At 43.6% G+C, this 22,732-nt stretch overlaps 1 protein-coding gene across 2 annotated transcripts in view; it reads left to right on the forward strand.

The window, feature by feature from the left end:
* Window positions 1–21,359, forward strand: part of LOC126210354 (uncharacterized) — a 37,152-nt gene extending 15,793 nt beyond the window's left edge. For both annotated transcript variants that reach the window (XM_049939570.1, XM_049939569.1), the window contains exons 3-6: window positions 9,103–9,229; window positions 11,704–11,789; window positions 16,014–16,167; window positions 19,074–21,359. In XM_049939570.1, the coding sequence (XP_049795527.1) occupies window positions 9,103–9,229; window positions 11,704–11,789; window positions 16,014–16,167; window positions 19,074–19,279 (573 nt within the window). In that variant the 3' untranslated portion in view covers window positions 19,280–21,359. The remainder of the gene's footprint in view (window positions 1–9,102; window positions 9,230–11,703; window positions 11,790–16,013; window positions 16,168–19,073) is intronic.
* The last annotated feature ends 1,373 nt before the right edge of the window (window positions 21,360–22,732 follow it).

A 22,732-nucleotide genomic window follows, 5' to 3' on the forward strand; every position in this document is an offset into this window, starting at 1 on the left:
CATATACTCAATCGTACGTTGTCACAATTTGCGCGGAACCTTGTAGCCAGAGTTACAGTATTCATGCTTCCCTCCTTGAGGGTGGTACTGTCCCTCATAAGTCATGCACTAGCGTCCTCACCTCCCACTGTAACTGGTAATGTTATGGCCGATTCGCGTCTCTTGCCGACTCACCTTGTAATGGACGTGATACAGCGTAGTGCATAGTGGTCCCGTATTCGAATTGAGAGCTTGCCGACGTGATGGTGTTTACTTATGGAAACGCAAATGGCAACAGGCGACGGGCAGCAAGGTTGTACACTACTGGACACTAAAACTGCTTCACCAAGAAGAAATGCAGATGATAAACAGGTATTCATTGGACAAATATATTATACTAGAACTGGTATGTGATAACATTTGGGTCCATAGATCCTGAGAAATCAGTACTCAGAACAACTACCTCTGGCCTAAATAACGCCCTTGATACGCCTGGGCATGGAGTCAAACAGAGCTTGGATGGCGTGTACAAGAACAGCTACCCATGCAGCTTCAACACGATACCACAGTTCATCAAGAATAGTGACTGTCGTATTGTGACGAGCCAGTTGATCGGCCACCAATGACCAGACGTTTTCAATTGATGAGATATCTGGAGAATATGCTGGCCAGGGCAGCAGTCGAACATTTTATCCAGAAAGGCCCGTACAGGACCTTCAACATGCGATCGTGCATTATCCTGCTGAAATGTAGGGTTTCGCAGGGATCGAATGAAGGGTAGAGCCACGCGTCGTAACACATCTGAAATGTAACGTCCACTGTTGAAAGTGCCGTCAATGCGAACAAGAGGTGACAGACACGTTTAACCAATGGCACCCCATAACACACTCCTGGTGATACGCCAGTATGGCGATTTCGAATACACGCTTCCAATGTGCGTTCCCCGTGATGTCCCCAAACACGGATGCGACCATCATGATGCAGTAAACAGAACCTGGATTCATCCGAAAAAGTGACGTTTTGACATTCGTGCACCTGTGTTCGTCGTCGAGTACACTATCGCAGGCGCTCCTGTCTGTCATGCAGCGTCAAGGGTAACCGCAGATATGGTCTCCGAGCTGATAGTCCATGCTGCTCCAGACGTCGTCGAACTGTTGGTGCAGATGGTTGTAATCTTGCAAACGTCCCCATCTGTTGACTCAGGGATCGAGACGTGGCTGCACGATCCGTTACAGCCATACGGATAAGATGCCTGTCATCTCGACTGCTAGTGATACGAGGCCGTTGGGATCCAGCACGGCGTTCCGTATTACCCTCCTGAACCCACCGATTCCATATTCTGCTAACAGTCATTGGATCTCGACCAACGCGAGCAGCAATGTCGCGATACGATAATCCACAATCGCGATAGGCTACAATCTGACCTTTATCAAAGTCAGAAACCTGATGGTACTCATTTCTCCTCCTTACACGAGGCAGCACAACAACGTTTCACCAGGCAACGCCGGCGAACTGCTGTTCGTGTATGAGACATCGGTTGGAAATTTTCCTCATGTCAGCACGTTGTAGGTGTCGCCACCGGCGCCAACGTTGTGTGAATGCTCTGAAAAGCTAATCACTTGCATATCGCAGCATCTTCTTTCTGTCGGTTAAATTTCGCGTCCGTAGCACGTCATCTTCGTGGTGTAGCAATTTTAATGGCCTGTAGAGTATAATGAGACCTAGCCCAGCCGACAACAACCACAACTTTCAATGTTTGCTACAGTGATTCGCAGTTTTGTCTGAGACAGGGTCGTTTCAGGAAGCAGGAAATCATGATGGACGTACCCGAAATGTTCAGACTGCAGACTTGGTGGAAAATGTGATTGACACTGTGGAAGGTGACCGCCGTGTCAGTACCAGGCAGTACAGGGTAAGCCAGATGACCGTGTGGAACATTCACGACAGTTGTTACTACCCTTATCACTTACAGCGTGTGTAGGGCTTACTAGCGACAGACTTTCCACATCGAGAGCAGTTTTGTCACTCGTTTCTTCACCAGGCAACCACGATTCCGGGATCTGTGTCATCCATCCTATTCGCAGATGAGGCCACCTTTACGTGGAGTGGTGTCTTCAACTTACATAACAGGAGTAATCCGCTTAATAAGAGGCCTATTTCACTAATGTCGATTTGCATTAGGATTTTAGAACGTATACTGTATTCGAACATTATGAAGTACCTCGAAGAAAACGATTTATTGACATGTAGTCAGCACGGATTCAGAAAATATCGTTCTTGTGTAACACAACTAGTTCTTTATACTCATGAGGTAAAAAGTGCCATCGACAGGGGATGTCAAATTGATTCCATATTTTTAGATTTCCAGAAGGCTTTCGCCACCGTTCCTCACAACCGTCTTCTAATCAAACTGCGTGCCTACGGAGTATCGCCTCAGTTGTGCGACTGGATTCGTGATTTACTGTCAGAAAGGTCACAGATCGTAGTAGTAAACGGAAAGTCATCGAGTAAAACAGAAGTATAATCCGGCGTTCCACAAGGAAGTCGCCGGCCGCGGTGGCCGTGCGGTTCTAGTCGCTGCAGTCCGGAACCGCGGGACTGCTACGGTCTCAGGTTTGAATCCTGCCTCGGCCATGGATGTGTGTGATGTCCTAAGGTTAGTTAGGTTTAAGTAATTCTAAGTTTTAGGGGACTGATGACCTAAGACGTTAAGTCCCATAGTGCTCAGAGCGATTTGAACCATTTTGCACAAAGGAAGTGTTATAGGTCCTCTATTGTTCCTGATCAATAGTAACGATACAGGAGACAATCGGAGTAGCACTCTTAGATTGTTTGCAGATGATGCTGTCGTTTACCCTGTTGTAAAGTAATCAGATGATCAAAACGACTTGCAAAATGATTTAGATGAGATATTTGTATGGTGCGAAAAGTGGCACACGAGTGGCACATGAATACTAAAAGAAATCAGCTAAATTTCGATTACGCGATAAGTCACACAATTCTTAAGGCTGTAAATTCAACTAAATACTTAGGGATTACAATTACAAATAACCTAAATTGGAACGATCACATAGATAATACTGTGGATAGAGTAAATCAAGGACTGCGATTCATTCGCAGAACACTTAGAAGGTGCAACAGGTCTACTAAAGAGACTGCTTACACCACGTTTGTCCGCCCTATTCTGGAGTATTGCTGAGCGGTGTGGGATCCGCATCAGGTGGGACTGACGGATGACATCGAAAAAGTGCAAAGAAGGGCAGCTCGTTTTGTATTATCGCGAAATAGGGGAGATAGTGTCACAGACGTGATACGTGAATTGGAGCGGCAATCATTAAAACAAAGGCGTTTTTCGTTGCGACGGGATCTTCTCATGAAATTTCAGTCACCAGTTTTCCCTCCGATTGCGAAAAAATTCTGTTGGCACCCACCTCCATAGGGAGAAATGATCATCACGATAAAATAAGAGAAATTAGGGCTGGCACGGAAAAATTTAAGTGCTCGTTTTTCCCGCGTGCCGTTCGAGAGTGGAACGGTAGAGAGACAGCATGAAGGTGGTTCACTGAACCCTCTGCCGGGCAGTTTATTGTGAATAGCAGAGTAATGAAGTAGATGTAGATGTAGATGTCATCTGTGGGACGGTATGCAGATGCACGTAGTATAGTGATAGCGAATCATCAGCATCGGTGCAGCTGGCATGTGTGGGCCAGGATAATTGGAGACCGTATTTTGGGTCAAATGGTTCAAATGGCTCTGAGCACTGTGGGACTTAACATCTGAGGTCATCAGTCCCCTAGAACTTAGAACTACTTAAACCTAACTAACCTAAGGACATCACACACATCCATGCCCGAGGCAGGATTCGAACCTGCGACCGTAGCGGTCACGCGGTTCCAAACTGAAGCGCCCAGAACCGCACGGCCGCACCGGCCGGCACCGTATTTTGGGACCAGTCTTCCTTTCACGTCACCTAACAGTCCGGAATTATTGGCGTTTATTGCGGGTGACTTTGCTTCCCTTGCTGGAAGAAGTGCCACTGATGATTCTAAGGGTTATGTGGCTGCTACATGATGGTGCTCCAGCCCACTTCGCCGTTAACGTACGGAAGCATCTCAATCGTGTCTTCCCTGATCGATGGATCGGACGGGGGTACCCAGTTGCATGGCCTGCTCGATCACCGGATCTCACCCCGTGCAATTTCTGGTTACGGGGCCATCTCAAAAGTATCGTGTATGCAGAGCCTATTCAAGATGTGGAGACACTGGAGCAGCAGATTCATGTTGCCTTTGGCACTGTTCGGGTGTGAACGTGAGAGACAGAACACGCTACGGCGCGTACACGCATGCGTTGAGGCACATGGAAATCGTTTTCAGCACGTACTGTAACTGTGGATGCATGGCGCAGCGCGCGTTAGACCGCAGTTTCTGTAAGAATTTATGACTGACTTATGTGACTGGATTTACGATTTCCTGTCAGAGAGGTCACAGTTCGTAATAACTGACGGGAAGTCATCGAGTGAAACAGAAGTGATTTCTGGCGTTCCCCAAGGTAGTGTTATAGGCCCTTTGCTGTTCCTCATCTATGTAAACGATTTGGGAGGCAATCTGAGCAGCCGTTTTCGGTTGTTTGCAGATGAAACTGTCGTTTATCGACGAATAAAGTCATCAGAAGATCAAAACAAACTGCAAAACGATTTAGAAAAGATATCTGAATGGCGCGAAAAGTGGCAGTTGACCATGACTAACGAAAAGTGTGAGGTCATCCACATGAGTGCTAAAAGGAATTCGTTAAACTTCGGTTACACGATAAATCAGTCTAACCTAAAAGCCGTAAATTTAACTAAATACCTAGGAATTACAATTAGGATCAACTTAAATTGGAAGGAACACACGGAAAATGTTGTGGGGAAGGCTAACCAAAGACTGCGTTTTATTGACAGGACACTTAGAAAATGTAACAAATCTAGTAAGGACACTGCCTACACGACGCTTGTCCGCCCTCTTTTAGTATACCTCTGCGCTGTGTGGGATCCTTGCCAGGTTGGACTGACGGAATACATCGAAAAAGTTCAAAGAAAGGCAGCACGTTTTGTATTATCGCGAAATATGGGAGAGTGTGTCACAGAAGTGATACAGGATTTGGCCTGGAAATCGTTAAAAGAAAGGTGTTTTTCGTTGCGATGGAATCTTCTCACGAAATTCCAATCACCAACTTTTTCCTCCGAATGCGAAAATATTTCTTTGCCACCAACCTACATAGGGAGGAACGGTCACCACGATAAAATAAGGGAAATCAGAGCTCGTACAGAAAGATATAGGTGTTCATTCTTTCCGCGCGCTATACGAGGTGGAATAATAGAGAGTTGTGAAGGTGGTTAGATGAACCTTCTGCCAGGCAAATGTGATTTGCAGAGTATCCATGTATATGTAGATGTAGCAATGGTCTCTAGCATGGAAACCAAGCATTTCCGGACGTAAGCCGGCCAGAGTGGCCGAGCGGTTCTAGGAGCTTGGTCTGGAACCGCGCGACCGCTACGGCCGCAGGCTCTAACATGGAAATTAAGCGTTTCCGGACACATGTCCACATAACATATTTTCTTTATTTGTGTGTGAGGAATGTTTCCTGAAAGTTTGGCCGTACCTTTTTGTAACACCCTGTATAGTACTTGGCTTACTGCTTGTTGTCATTCGTCAGCCGTTACAGGAAGCAGATGGCGATGCACACACGGCCGCTACCCCGACCGCTAGCACCATCTATACGGAAATTACGGTTTCATACTTCTGCACCTGGCATTTACAGAAAACCGCTTGCTAGTTAAATCAACACTATGTAACTGAACACTCCAGAAAGCCGTTGCCTAGTCCAGAAGAAAAGCAAAATCACAAGAAATTCTGCTCGTTACATACAATGAGACAGAGATAATCTAACACCCCGAATAGTTTTGCTATCTCTGCTTGGGACTAACTCGCAGTTCTAAGAAAACATGCATATACTCTCTCTTTTGAATAGTCACCTGAATTATCTATCTGATCTCTAATAATTTTCTGTAACAGCACACTTCTCAGACATTTTTGTTCTGGTCATTGTCCATGTTTCACTCCGGACAGATACTTTCATAAAGTACAGGGCGATTCAAAAAGAATACCACAACTTTAGGAATTTAAAACTCTGCAACGACAAAAGGCAGAGCTAAGCACTATCTGTCGGCGAATTAAGGGAGCTATAAAGTTTCATTTAGTTGTACATTTGTTCGCTAGAGGCGCTGTTCACTAGGCGTCAGCGTCAGTTGATGCTAAGATGGCGACCGCTCAACAGAAAGCTTTTTGTGTTATTGAGTACGGCAGAAGTGAATCGACGACAGTTGTTCAGCGTGCATTTCGAACGGTGTTAAACCTCCTGATAGGTGGTGTATTAAACGTTGGTATAAACTGTTTACAGAGGATGGGTGTTTGTGCAAAGGGAAAAGTTCTGGACGGCCGAGAACGAGTGATGAAAATGTAGCACACATCCAGCAAGCATTTGTTCGCAGCCCAGGAAAATCGACTCGCAGAGCTAGCAGAGAGCTGCAAATTCCACATTGATGATTTGAAACGAGAAATAACAGTAGCTATCCAAACTGTTACGCCTGATATGCTACAGAGAGTGTGGAACGAGTTGGAGTATCGGGTTGATATTGCTCGAGTGTCTGGAGGGGGCCATATTGAACATCTCTGAACTTGTTTTTGAGTGAAAAAAAACCTTTTTAAATACTCTTTGTAATGGTGTATAACAGAAGGTTATATTATGTTTCTTTCATTAAATACACATTTTTAAAGTTGTGGTATTCTTTTTGAATCACCCTGTACTTTTCAACACTTAGCCTTACATCAGATGTCTACATAGTTCTCTTTTTCAGAAAAGTTTTTCTCCTTATTGCCGGCCTGCGTTTCGTATTCCGTTTACTTCTCCCATTGTCGCTGTTGTTACTTACTGAGTAGCATACCGCTAAAAAAGTACTCTTGTGTGTTACACATAATGGATCACTGTTTCTTTGTCACCTCGGTGTAAATAATAACACTGGCTTGAACTCCTCAGAGTTGCTCGTGGTCCCTGGATAACCATAAATTCGAGAGTAAATTTCTTAGTCAACACGGGCAAGCGGAACGAAACAAAACTGCACAACCATGTTTAATAAACAGAGAGCTGAGTCACTGTCATATTGACACATACCGCTGCTAACAAGCCAGGGAGCCATATTGCGTGCACGAACCGCATGTGATCCACCAGACTACACTGGATTTTCATGCGACCAGCGATTAGCGACCGATCACCGCAATTTTCCCACACACGTGCCGTCTACGAACCGATCGGTAGCCCACGCTATGGGGCTCTTGAAGCTCACCTAGAAAAGCAAGTAGTATGTTGTTGTTGTTGTGGTCTTCAGTCCTGAGACTGGTTTGATGCAGCTCTCCATGCTACTCTATCCTGTGCAAGCTTCTTCATCTCCCAGTACCTACTGCAACCTACATCCTTCTGAATCTGCTTAGTGTATTGATCTCTTGGTCTCCCTCTACGATTTTTACCCTCCACGCCGCCCTCCAATGCTAAATTTGTGATCCCTCGATGCCTCGAAACATGTCCTACCAACCGATCCCTTCTTCTAGTCAAAGTTGTGCCACAAACTTCTCTTCTCCCCAATCCTATTAAATACCTCATCATTAATTGTGTGATCTACCCATCTGATCTTCAGCATTCTTCTGTAGCACCACATTTCGAAAGCTTCTATTCTCTTCCTGTCCAAACTATTTATCGTCCATGTTTCACTTCTATACATGGCTACACTCCATACAAATACTTTCAGAAATGACTTCCTGACACTTAAATCTATACTCGATGTTAACAAATTTCTCTTCTTCAGAAACGCTTTCCTTGCCATTGCCAGTCTACATTTTTATCCTCTCTACCTCACCAATCATCAGTTATTTTGCTCCCCAAATGGCAAAACTCCTTAACTACTTTGTCTCATTTCCTAATCTAATTCCTTCAGCATCACCTGACTTAATTCGACTACATTCCTTAATCCCGTTTTGCTTTTGTTGATGTTCATCTTATATCCTTCTTTCAAGACACTGTCCATTCCGTTCAATTGCTCTTCCAAGTCCTTTGCTGTCTCTGACAGAATTACAATGTCATCGGCGAACCTCAAAGTTTTTATTTCTTCTCCATGGATTTTAATTTGTACTCCCAATTTTTCTTTTGTTTCCTTTACAGCTTGCTCAATATACAGATTGAATAACATCGGGGAGAGGCTACAACCCTGTCTCACTCCCTTCCCAACCACTGTTTCCCTTTCATGCCCCTCGACTCTGATACTGCCATCTGGTTTCTGTACAAATTGTAAATAGTTTTTCGCTCCCTGTATTTTACCCCTGCCACCTTCAGAATTTGAAAGAGAGTATTCCAGTTAACATGGTGAAAAGCTTTCTCTAAGTCTACAAATGGTACAAACGTAGGTTAGCCTTTCCTTAATCTAGCTCCTAAGATAAGTCGTAGGGTCAGTATTGCCTCACGTGTTCCGATATTTCTACGAAATCCAAACTGATCTTCCCCAAGGTCGGCTTCTACTAGTTTTTCCATTCATCTGTAAAGAATTCGCGTTAGTATTTTGCAGCCGTGACTTATTAAACTGATAGTTCGGTAATATTAGACTGTAGAATGATAAAAGGAGGAAACGAAATAGCACATACGGTGAATGAAATCTCATTAGTTTGTGTGAACTTTATAATGTTAGTGCCTGGTTTACTCAACTCCCCTACAGTTACTTTACTAATCACAAATAAATGAAGAGAGATGAGCCGAGTGTTTGCTGCTTTTCAAGCTCATGTGATAGCGACGTGGCGATGACGTTGTAACTCACCGTTACGGCGACCGGGATGCGAGGCTCATATCTTACAACCTCATAATGTTGCATGCATTTAGACCAGGTGTAAAGCGACTTTCTGGCCACTCTGTATGGTGAATGCAGAACATGTTCCTGGAAAATATTAGGACACTACGTGTCGTTACTCCACACTGTATGTGGAGTATGCACATGAAGTAAATGCTGTCAAGAAACATCAGCTGAGTTGCAGTCTTATGTTTCAGATGGGCAACGTTGGGGTACTTGCCTACACGTCGTGGGACATCAAGATGAGCAGGCTGATCTTGCAGCAGTTGCTCAAAGACGCCGGATCGGGGGAGAAGGACTTGATGCTAGTGAGAAGCTACAGAGGTACGAACATGATTGTTACTTTGCTTTTGGCAGACGATACTATTGTTGTAATAAATCCCATCAGAAAGAAAGGAACAGAAGATGTGGTTAGTAATATTTTGAAACAATTATTAAGTGAAACTTCCTGGCAGATTAAAACTGTGTGCCCGACCGAGACTCGAACTCGGGACCTTTGCCTTTCGCGGGCAAGTGCTCTCTCGCAGGAGAGCTTCTGTAAAGTTTGGAAGGTAGGAGACGAGGTACTGGCAGAAGTAAAGCTGTGAGTACCGGGCGTGAGTCGTGCTTCGGTAGCTCAGTTGGTAGAACACTTGCCCGCGAAAGACAAAGGTCCCGAGTTCGAGTCTCGGTCGGGCACACAGTTTTAATCTGCCAGGAAGTTTCATATCAGCGCACACTCCGCTGCAGAGTGAAAATCTCATTCTGGAAACATCCCCCAGGCTGTGGCTAAGCCATGTCTCCGCAATATCCTTTCTTTCAGGAGTGCTAGTTCTGCAAGGTTCGCAGGAGAGCTTCTGTAAAGTTTGGAAGGTAGGAGACGAGGTACTGGCAGAAGTAAAGCTGTGAGTACCGGGCGTGAGTCGTGCTTCGGTAGCTCAGATGGTAGAGCACTTTCCCGCGAAAGGCAAAGGTCCCGAGTTCGAGTCTCGGTCGGGCACACAGTTTTAATCTGCCAGGAAGTTTCATATCAGCGCACACTCCGCTGCAGAGTGAAAATCTCATTCTGGAATTATTAAGTGGTTCTCTGAAAATCTTCATAAATTTTAGAAGAACACAATCTATTCAATTCTGTACAAAAAATACACCATCATACTTAGAAAGGCCAAAGAAATTGGTACACCTGCCTAATATAGTGCAGGGCCCCCGTGAGTACGTACTAGTGCCGCAACACGACGTGGCATGGACTCGGCTAATATCTGAAGTGTTGTATAATCTAACAGTTTATTGAACGTAACTTCTTCTACAATACAATAGCTGGCTGTACAATAGATATAGACATCCGTCGATCTAGCCGTGGATGTGGTGGCTCTCGGTCGGCTGGTACTTCGATCGGCGGTGCAGTACAGCGGCTTCGGTGATATCTTCTGGGAGACTCTGCTATAGCGGTTGCCATTAGCAGCGGACGAAGACTGGTCTGCCATCGACCGGCCGGGCCTATACAGTGAGCTGGAGCCAATAGAAACCCGGCGTAGGAATCCGTGGCCGGATATGTCGCGGCGACCTCTGCAAGAAAGGTTCCTATTAATCGATTCGAATCTTTTGCATGTTTACCTGTTGTCTTCGCCTGTTTGGCTGTTGGTTTGTTTCCCTCATAGCGTGGCTGTTATGCGGGGCTGCCTGCCATTTAGGGGAACCCGATGGCAGACAGTACATGAAGTAGTGTTGGAGGGAATTGACACCATGAATCCTGAAGGGCTGTCCATAAATCCGTAAAGTAAGAGGGGGTGCGGATCTCTTCCGAACAGCGCATTGCAAGACAACCCAGAAATGCTAAATAATGTTAATGTCTGGGAGTTTGGTGGCCAGTGGATGTGTTTGAACTCAGACGAGTGTTTCTGGAGCCATTCTGTAGCAATTCTGGACGTGTGGGGTGTCGCATTGTCCTGCCGGAATTGCCCAAGTCCGTCGGAATGCACAGTGGGCGTGAATGGATGCAGGTTATTAGATAGGATGCTTACGTGCCTGTTAACTGTCAGATTCGTATATAGACTTATATATCAATTCAATTGCGCACGCCCCACACCATTACAGAACCTCAACCAGCTTGAATCGACCCGTGCTATCATGCAGGGTCCATGGATTCATGACATTTTCTCCATAACCCTAAACGTCCATCTGGCACATGCAAGTGCCCTCTCTCGGCGAAACCATCTGCCCTAGTGCTTTCACACTCGTGTTTCAATAGTTTATAGGCGAAGTAATGGTGCTAAACTGTTCGCTTTGACCCTGCGCCCATTACACATGTTGTACAAATGGAGATGATGTCTTAATTACTGACGACGCCTTTGGCATAATTGTTTTATTATTCTCCATTGCATGATGTAATTTTAGGAAGTACTAAAGATTTTGTGCCTGTATTACTTTGGTAATTTCACCGTTACTTAAGCGTCTGTTTCTCACTTTCGTTGATATGGCTTTTCTAATGAATGTGTCTTTCTGTTCAGGAAGTTTTACTTCTGATGAAGGTATATTTATATGTACCGAAACCTTGGTCAAGAATTTTAATAAAAAAATTTATCCTGCAACTGTTTTGGCTGTCATCCTTTTATTGTGAAGAATTTTAACAGTTGCTGCTGCAGCCATGTTTAAAATCTTGAGATTTATTTTTTTGTCTTAAGGGTTTTTTTTGGCCCTTTTAGTTGTTAAGGTGGCAATCAGCTACAACTGTACGCTTTATTTCGTAAATGCATTTGCTACTGTAGACGCTGTTATTAAAGGCAGACCCAGTCGGTGCAGAGTATGTTATGTTGTTGCAGTCGGTATGGCGATTATATCGGTGATCTTGGTGCTGTCCATCGCTGCCATTCTCCTAGACGTCGTGCTGTTCTTTGGAGCTTTTAGAGTAAGTAAAAGTTAATTACTTTTGAATACATTGTGGGAGCAACCAGTGATCAGTGTTATTACTAATATTTACTATCATAAACAGTCTTGATCACAAATGATTTATTCAGGTGACCGGTTTCGACCACAACTGTGGTCATCTTCAGACCAATGAGCAAGAACCTCCTTCTGGTGGTAGATCACTCACTAGTAGTGAGTGTCCATCCGGACACGCAACAATTCTCAACTTGTCACTTCCTAGCAGCGTTCTCTGTCAATTCATCGTAATTATTCACAGCGAGTCCTGTATGCACAAACACACACACACACACACACACACACACACACACACACACACACACACCTTCTTATTTAACGCATGTATCAGACTACGGTTAATCGGCAGAATACTGTGTGTGTGTGTGTGTGTGTGTGTGTGTGTGTGTGTGTGTGTGACCCATATCGAATATGATAAACAGGGGGCACTGAACTTATACATAGAAGGTAGCACGAATGATCAAGTGCTTGTCTAAGTTATGGGACAGCATCAGGTACTAGCTGAAAAACCTGAATTGGTAGACGGTATCCCTCAATATCCCACGAAAGCCCACTTACGAAGTTCGAGATCCATTATTAAGTTAAAAATCTACAGATATTCTTAATCCCCTCCCCTCCCCTCTCGCCACACACTGCTCCCTTGGGGACCGTGTAACAAGATTAGACTAACTGCAGTATGTACAGGGGCATTTGCTTAGTGAATCTTCCAACATTCCGCGTAAGGAATGGGCAAGAAACTCAGAGCTGTGGTATCATGCTAAGTACCCTCTGCCTTTCACTTTTCAGTAGTTGCAGACTACTCGTATGTACTCTGATGTGAAAAAAGTCATGCGATACCTCGTAATACCGTGTCGGACCTTCTTTTGCCGGGAGTAGTTCAGTAGCTCGACGTGGCATGGAAGAACCCTGCAGAAATATTGTGCCATGCTGCCTCTACAGCCGTCCATAGTTACGAAAGTGTGCAGTATTTTGTGCACGAACTGACCTCTCGACTATGTCTCATACTGCCTGATCTGAGTGGCTACATCAGTAGCTCGAATTGTCCAGTATGTTTCAAACCATCGGCAAACGGTTACTCTACCGTTTGCGCATTGTCACCCATAAAAATTCTATCGTTGTTTGGGAACATGAAGTCCATGAGTGGCTGCAAATGGTCTCCAAGTGGCCGAAAATAACAATTTCGAGTCAAGATCAGTTCAGTTGTAGCAGAATGCCCAGTCTATTACACGCGAATTCAGCCCACACCATTATGGAACCACCACCAGCTCTCACTGTGCCTTGTTCACAACTTGGGTCTATGGCTTCGTGGGGTCTGCACCACACTCGAACCTACCAGCAACTCTTACCAACTGAAACCGGGACTCATCCGACCAGGCCACGGTTTTCCAGTCGTCTACAGTCCACCCGATATGACCACGAGCCCAAGAGGGTCGCTGCAGATGATGTCGCGCTGTTACCAAGGGAAACAGCGTCGGTTGTCTGTTGCCACAGCCCAGATTTCGTCTCACTATCCTAACGGATACATCACACATTGCCTTCTGCGGTTATTTCATGTAGTGTTGCTTGTCTGTTAGCACTGACAAGTGCCGCTGCTCTCGGTCGTTAAGTGAAAGCCGTCGGCCACTGCGTTGTCCGTGGTGATAAGTAACGCCTGAAATCTGGTATTCTCGGCACAATCTTGAGACTGTGGATCTCGGAATATTGAATTCCATAACGATTGCCGAAATGGAACGTCCCATGTATAGCTCCAACTACTATTCCGCGTTCAGAGTTTTGTAATACCCGTCGTGCGGCCTTAATCAGTAGGTTAGCTTTTCACATGACTCACCTGAGTACAAATGAAAGCTCTGCCAACGCACTACTCTTTTATATCTTTTGTATGAGATACTATCGCCATCTGTATATGTGTGTGTCACTATCCCATGACTTCTCTTATCTCAGTGTAGGATGAGGGATGTGTCAAAATTTGTCTACTTAGAAAATTGAAGTATGTAGATATTTCCGATTGGCAGTGTAATAACAATGTGTTGTTGTTGTTGTTGTGGTCTTCAGTCCTGAGACTGGTTTGATGCAGCTCTCCATACTACTCTATCCTGTGCAAGCTTCTTCATCTCCCAGTACCTACTGCAACCTACATCCTTCTGAATCTGCTTAGTGTATTCATCTCTTGGTCTCCCTCTACGATTTTTACCCTCCACACTGCCCTCCAATGCTAAATTTGTGATCCCTTGATGCCTCAAAACATGTCCTACCAACCGATCCCTTCTTCTAGTCAAGTTGTGCCAGAAACTTCTCTTCTCCCCAATTCTATTCAATACCCCCTCATTAGTTATGTGATCTACCCACCTTATCTTCAGCATTCTTCTGTAGCACCACATTTCGAAAGCTTCTATTCTCTTCTTGTCCAAACTGGTTATCGTCCATGTTTCACTTCCATACATGGCTACACTCCATACAAATACTTTCAGAAACGACTTCCTGACACTTAAACCTATACTCGATGTTAACAAATTTCTCTTCTTCAGAAACGATTTCCTTGCCATAGCCAGTCTACATTTTATTTCCTCTATACTTCAACCATCAACAGTTATTTTACTCCCTAAATAGCAAAACTCCTTTACTACTTTAAGTGTCCCATTTCCTAATCTAATCCCCTCAGCATCACCCGATTTAATTTGACTACATTCCATTATCTTCGTTTTGCTTTTGTTGATGTTCATCTTATATCCTCCTTTCAAGACACTGTCCATTCCGTTCAACTGCTCTTCCAAGTCCTTTGCTGTCTCTAACAGAATTACAATGTCATCGGCGAACCTCAAAGTTTTTACTTCTTCTCCATGAATTTTAATACCTACTCCGAATTTTTCTTTTGTTTCCTTTACTGCTTGCTCAATATACAGATTGAATAACATCGGGGAGAGGCTACAACCCTGTCTCACTCCATTCCCAACCACTGCTTCCCTTTCATGCCCCTCGACTCTTATAACTGCCATCTGGTTTCTGTACAAATTGTAAATAGCCTTTCGCTCCCTGTATTTTACCCCTGCCACCTTCAGAATTTGAAAGAGAGTATTCCAGTTAACGTTGTCAAAAGCTTTTTCTAAGTCTACAAATGCTAGAAACGTAGGTTTGCCTTTTCTCAATCTTTCTTCTAAGATAAGTCGTAAGGTTAGTATTGCCTCACGTGTTCCAACATTTCTACGGAATCCAAACTGATCTTCCCCGAGGTCCGCTTCTACCAGTTTTTCCATTCGTCTATAAAGAATTCGCGTTAGTATTTTGCAGCTCTGACTTATTAAACTGATAGTTCGGTAATTTTCACATCTGTCAACACCTGCTTTCTTTGGTATTGGAATTATTATATTCTTCTTGAAGTCTGTGGGTATTTCGCCTGTCTCATACATCTTGCTCACCAGATGGTAGAGTTTTGTCATGACTGGCTATCCCAAGGCCATCAGTAGTTCTAATGGAATGTTGTCTACTCCCGGGGCCTTGTTTCGACTCAGGTCTTTCAGTGCTCTGTCAAACTCTTCACGCAGTATCTTATCTCCCCTTTCATCTTCATCTACATCCTCTTCCATTTCCATAACACTGTCCTCAAGTACATCGCCCTTGTATAAACCCTCTATATACTCCTTGCACCTTTCTGCCTTCCCTTCTTTGCTTAGAACTGGGTTGCCATTTGAGCTCTTGATATTCATACAAGTGGTTCTCTTCTCTCCAAAGGTCTCTTTAATTTTCCTGTAGGCAGCACCTATCTTTCCCCTAGTGAGACAAGCCTCTACATCCTTACATTTGTCCTCTAGCCATCCCTGCTTAGCCATTTTGCACTTTCTGTCGATCTCATTTTTGAGACGTTTGTATTCCCTTTTGCATGCTTCATTTACTGCATTTTTATATTTTCTCCTTTCGTCAATTAAATTCAATATTTCTTCTGTTACCCAAGGATTTCTATTAGCCCTCGTCTTTTAACCTACTTGATCCTCTGCTGCCTTCACTACTTCATCCCTCAGAGCTACCCATTCTTCTTCTACTGTATTTCTTTCCCCCATTCCTGTCAATTGTTCCATTATGCTCTCCCTGAAACTCTCTACAACCTCTGGTTCTTAACAATGTATGTACCAATTAAACTGTCTGTACTGTATGACCATATTTACCATATATCTATAAATAGTTCGTATTTACGCAGCGCCGACGGGACCTGGTGCAGTGTTGGACACACGGACACGCGGTAGTGTCTGGAGCTTACCTGGTCTACTTCTGGTTTGTGCTCGTGAACAACTTCGCCGCTGGCTTCATCCTATCTGGCTTCATGTTTTTGGCCTCAACCATCATCGCCGCAGGTAAGAGATCTGTAATAGGTCTGAGTGTCTTATACCACTAACGCATTATCAGGAAAGCGATCCACTTCTGCATCTGTGATGCGACTCAATTTGTAATGCCAGTAACACTTCGCACTGTCCTGGCCAGTGCACAACCCACACACAGTCAGCAACTGTATCATCACGAGCAGTCATGCACACAATTCTTTCAGAGCCTGTGGCAATTCCAAGGCCGATGAGTAAGACTGCTAACATACAGCCCTACCAATCAAGAGAGTGTGATTCCCAAATGACAGCTGAGGTGTGGGAAAAGTTGGAAGATAAGTCTTTTAGGTGCTGGCTATAATTGGTACGTTGCAAACAATACTCTGAGGGCTTAATCTCACCTACTGCCTGGAGCATCGGTTCGAGGTGATCGTTTCTCAGTTTTGGTTACTGATAATAACTTGAAACCAGTGCCTATGAGTTTAATTTGTACACCACTGCATTCAAGATGATCACCATGTGATTGAAAATCGATTTAGCTATCAATAAACCATCAATATTACGGCCAACGCTGACCTTCCTTTTAATTTAACATATATGGTCGTTGTGCACACAGCACTCCATGGAGTTGCCAATCAACAAGTGCATCACGTTATTCAGTCTGTGTGATCATGAGCCTCCAGTGCCCAACTAGTGGTTGGGCCATCGGATGAAGCTATACATACTACAGGAACAACAGCTATCAGAGTGGACCCCAACTGCTTCCTGGGAGACTTAATCCTGTTGAACTTTATTGTTAAGACGCTGAACAAGACCCATCAGGCTCCTTATCAACTGCTAGCTGTAACATCAGTTCAGTGGCTATTGCACTGCACGATTCATGTCAACTGCTCCAGGGACACACACCCAGGTCAGCTGAATCACGTTATTCAGTCTGTGTGATTAGTGACTGTGAGTCCCTCCGTGTCCATCTCAACTGGTGGCTGGGACATCAGTTCCATTGTCATTACCTGTGTACATCTAACTGCTGGCTGGGCCGCCAGGCCTGCTTCAGCTATTTTGTGTGCTTAGATTAGATTAATTATTCATTCCATAGACCCATAAAAGAGGGAATCCTCATGAGTGTGCAACATGTCAGATAAACACATTACAAAAATGTAATTAGAAAAACTTGAGTTTAATTATTTTTAATGCTCCTCAGTCAATAAACAGTAAAATTATGTACATGAATTAAATTTAAACTTGTAATATTTACAGGTTTAATCACTTTTTCTTGGCTATTAAAACCAAGTATTGTCAAAAATTAAAGTAAATTATTTATTTCAGTGTTCCTCAGTTAAGAACAGTCAGATTATGTACAAGATTTAAAATTAAACTTCCACTATTTACAGACTTAAGACTTACATCTGCTTTCCATACATCCGTCATTCACACAGTAGGTTGTTACTTGGCTGTTACAACCAAGTACTGTCAAAAATTAAAGTATAATAAATTTTCATTAAAATGGTCTACTGCGCTTGTTGAGAAACTCATGGATGGAATAGAAGGAGTTGGCCACCAAAAATTCTTTTAAATTATGTTTAAATTGTGCCTTGTCTGAAACTAAACTCTTAATGGTTGCTGGTAACTTATTGAAAATATGCGTTGCTGAATACTGGACTCCTTTCTGGGCAACAGTAAGTGATTTTAAATCTTTATGTATATTGTTCCTATTCCTAGTGTTGATACTGTGTACTAAGCAGTTAGTTGGAAAAAGAGATGTATTATTTACAACAACCTTCACTAAGGAATAAATATACTGAGTAGCTGCGGTTAATATGCCCAATTCTTTCAATAGGTTTCGACATGATGTTCTTGGATTTACACTACTCATTACTGTTATTATACGCTTCTGTACTCTAAATTTTTTCTCTGTTTGTGGAATTACCTGAAAATATGATACCATATGACATAATGGAGTGAAAATAAGCAAAGTATGCTAGTTTTTTCATATTTATATCTCCTATGTGTGACATCATTCACATTGCAAACACAGACTTGCTTAGGCGCTTTAGCTGTTCGTTAGTATGTTGCTCCCAATTCAATTTATTATCAAGTTGTAATCCTAAGAATTTTACACTCTCAACATCTCCTATTTCCATGTCTTCATATTTTATACACACACCAGAAGGAAATCTCTTGGAGGTTCTGAACTGCATATAGTGGTCTTTTTAAAGTTTAATGACAGTGAATTGGCTATGAAACACTTATTAATGTCAGTAAAAATTTGATTAGCTGCCCTTTGTAAATTTATATTTGATTTAGTATTTATTGCAATGTTTGTATCATCTGCAAATAAGACAAACTTGGCATCAGTAATGTAACGGATGACAGGTCGTTACTATAAACAAGAAACAATAGTGGACCTCGTATGGAACCTTGGGGAACACCACATGTAATTTCTTCCCCGTCAGATGATATCTGATTGCCTACTGCTGAAGTGTTACGTAATGACATCCTTTGTTTTGTATTAGTAAGATATGACTGAAACCACTTTGTGAGTGTGACACATCACTGTTCACCCTAACTGCTGCTTGAGAGACTGCATCCACATCTGCTGAGTTGTTCAGAATCATACAACCCCCATTTAAATGTTAACTGAGACGTCAGATCAATGTCCACCATCATTTGCTGTTCTGCTCGGTGCCCATCTCAACAGCTAAATGGGGAGACAGTACCACTTCTTCTACACTGTGTTATCAAGAATGTGTGAATGCGCACTGCAGTGTTACGGTATTTTTTTCTCAGTTTCGCAGTTCCATTTGGACAGTCTGGATACAGTATTATTTAATAAAACAAACGGCAAAATTAAAGGCTGTTTTGTGTAACACAGTTAACAGTCAGAGCGACGCAGGTAGCAGAGCGCTTTTTCGAGCTACTGACGCTGTTGTCTTCTGTTGCAGTGGTGACGGTGTACTTCTGGATAGTAGTGCGTAGCTTCGACCTCAAGCTGCAACGGACCAACTTGAGAACAGTGTCTGGCAGTTGCCGTCCACCCATCACCAAGAGTTACGAGCCGGCACCAATGCGCCCGAGTACTTTGTCTGATACCGACAGACCGTTACCGGGAACACTTTATTCGCCCCCACCCTATACCAGCAATCCCTAGACCGGACCCACATCTGCCACTGCTCCAGGTTTTAGACTTTCTGCTACTTTTAGTCGATCACCATATCACATCCGACTTACGCAGCACAGCTGGAATAAATCAAGTTTGTGGCTGACAGATGGTAAGCCGATAAACGCCATGTGCTCTAGCATTCGATACTCACGTGAGCAATGAAGATGAAATAAAACTGTGGACTTGCAGATTAAGGAGGAGACTGGAATAGTGGTGGTGACAGCTGGATCGGCAGCTGTAGTAAATGCATCTGCCAACAGTACGTCTGAGAAGTCCCCATACGTCTACATCAAAATAGTACAGTGTATATTGTACTTGCATATAATAACTATCTATCCAATAGGCCTGTCATGCATTACACAGAGATCTAGGCGTCTCCCTGTCCTTCTCAAAACCTCATGGAGCATCTCACGGATTATGCTTCGCAAGAATTCCTCGACAGTTTTGGGTGATTTTTCATTAGTCTTGCGCAGATATTGAGCCCCGTGGGACTCGCATATGCCCCATAATGAGATGTGTGGTCTGGGAAAGTTTGAGCTTCGTGGTTGCCACCTCCGTATGGCTGGAGATGTTGCTGGGCCACGCTAAATAAGCCACCTCGAAGTTGTTCTTCAAGGAATCCATACACCCGAACAGCGAAGTGTGCTGCTGATGTAAACACAGATAGCCAGTGATAGCTTTGTCTTCGAGCTGAGGTGCTGACATCATTTTGGCCGTGCGGCTCTAGGCGCTACAGTCTGGAACCGAGCGACCGTTACGGTCGCAGGTTCGAATCCTGCCTCGGGCATTGGTGTGTGTGATGTCCTTAGATTAGTTAGGTTTAATTAGTTCTAAGTTCTAGGCGACTGGTGACCTCAGAAGTTAAGCCGCAAAGTGCTCAGCGCCATTTGAACTTTTTTTTTTTTTTGCATAATTTGGATGGATACCAACAAATTATTTCCCAAATTCTACGAATTAAAGAGTGATTTGGAGACTTGCTCAACTGCCGTAGACATCAAGCATTACAGCGAGCATGTGGCGCCAGAGAAATAGATACGATTGGCTGGCAGCTGACCACTACTATTCCACCCAGATAAACGTCAGTCACAAAGCTGCTTTAATCGAAGCATAGCCAAGATTTCCCAGGAAACTTTGAAACCTCTCTCCCATAACACTCTCACAGATCCAAGCAGGTAACGAGCTCGGCCACAGCACCGAAACTGTCGCTGCAACTAATCGTGACACGTTTTGCAATTTCCTGAAATGTCAGTGCATCGTGTCCTGTCGAAATATTCCGTTCATGCTAGCGATACGCTTTTTCAACATCGGAGAGTTATTAAACGAAAAGTTTCTACTTTCCAGAGATCAAATCTGAAAGCATGTTCAAGAAATCATTGAGTGGGAATGTTACAGTAAATAGACGAGATCATTTGTGTACAAATTGGGAACGAATACGTACTCTAATCTTCTCAGCTGTGTATAGCAATGGTACAGTTTTTCGTTAGTATCTTGACTGAAAAGCAGAACATCAGGGCTACGGAATTCGCAAAGAAATGCATGACAGAATATTCTGGTGCGATATTCACCGACACGGACATACAATAGGACGTCTGAAGAGATTGTAAAAATTTAATCTTGATATAGGACAGCATCAATTCGGCGATTATTACTTAGGGCGGGGGAACGACGACCTGAAATCCAAATCGATACACATTTCATGAAGTCTGCAGAAGATTCCTAATGTTATCCTATGATTCACGTGAATCCTTACAAACCCGTACTCCCTCAAATACTATCCTTATTTATGACATTCCACCATGACGATAACTTGGGAACAGAAGATGTTACAACCTGGAAGGCAGATGTGGAGTCCTTTTCCCTTCCTATGTTGTCTAACGTACTGCATTGCTAAGAATATTTAATTTTAAAGATACATCAGAAGAACATATAATGTCTCGTTGAAGTGGAGTATCTGTGCAAAATTTTTCACTGCTTCATAGATAAGAAACTATGACTGTGGTTTGTAGATTTTAAAGCTAGTTAATTTTATATGAAATAAACTGAAAAATAATGTGCCAATTTAATCCAAGTATTGTAGTACAACTGGCCTTATTGCGACTACGTCATCCCACAAACCCACAGTCCAAACAACATATGGTTTTAGATTTAGTAATTGGTACAGGTTATGAAATGTATGGTTCAACCACGAACACCAACAGAGGGCTCTCTGGAGAAACAGTGACATGAGGTTTTACACTCGATTCCAGACGCAGCAGATGTCGCAGCTTTCGAGTTCACATACACGTAAGTTCATTTCATTGGCAACATCACATTTATAAGCTGAGTGAGTATCACTTGTATCTTTCTTTTAAAAAGATTATTTCTTTACGATTACGTTAAATGAATGTCAAAACCTTACACGAATTGATTGGGCAATGCAACTCCCAATACCAATAGATAAATACAGTCGCTGCAAAATACATTCAGCCCCTTAGGCACTGAATCATTTGGCCCTGTTCAAAACATAACTTTTGTCACTGTGCACATAATAAACAAATTGCATTGTCTTACCTCTAATGCAGCAACGATGGAACGCAATATATTATGATCTCTCACAAAAATATAAGTATGTTAGCCAAGCTCAGCAGTGTGAAATGCTTCTCATAATACTTTGAAATGCACATGAAATTCGTTTGGCTGATAACTGAGAACATTTAAGAAAATCCAATATCTTTAAAAAATACACTCCTGGAAATTGAAATAAGAACACCGTGAATTCATTGTCCCAGGAAGGGGAAACTTTATTGACACATTCCTGGGGTCAGATACATCACATGATCACACTGACAGAACCACAGGCACATAGACACAGGCAACAGAGCATGCACAATGTCGGCACTAGTACAGTGTATATCCACCTTTCGCAGCAATGCAGGCTGCTATTCTCCCATGGAGACGATCGTAGAGATGCTGGATGTAGTCCTGTGGAACGGCTTGCCATGCCATTTCCACCTGGCGCCTCAGTTGGACCAGCGTTCGTGCTGGACGTGCAGACCGCGTGAGACGACGCTTCATCCAGTCCCAAACATGCTCAATGGGGGACAGATCCGGAGATCTTGCTGGCCAAGATAGTTGACTTACACCTTCTAGAGCACGTTGGGTGGCACGGGATACATGCGGACGTGCATTGTCCTGTTGGAACAGCAAGTTCCCTTGCCGGTTTAGGAATGGTAGAACGATGGGTTCGATGACGGTTTGGATGTACCGTGCACTATTCAGTGTCCCCTCGACGATCACCAGTGGTGTACGGCCAGTGTAGGAGATCGCTCCCCACACCATAATGCCGGGTGTTGGCCCTGTGTGCCTCGGTCGTATGCAGTCCTGATTGTGGCGCTCACCTGCACGGCGCCAAACACGCATACGACCATCATTGGCACCAAGGCAGAAGCGACTCTCATCGCT

The sequence above is a fragment of the Schistocerca nitens genome, chromosome 10, assembly GCF_023898315.1.
Source record: "Schistocerca nitens isolate TAMUIC-IGC-003100 chromosome 10, iqSchNite1.1, whole genome shotgun sequence".
In the NCBI taxonomy this organism is placed as follows: domain Eukaryota; kingdom Metazoa; phylum Arthropoda; class Insecta; order Orthoptera; family Acrididae; genus Schistocerca; species Schistocerca nitens.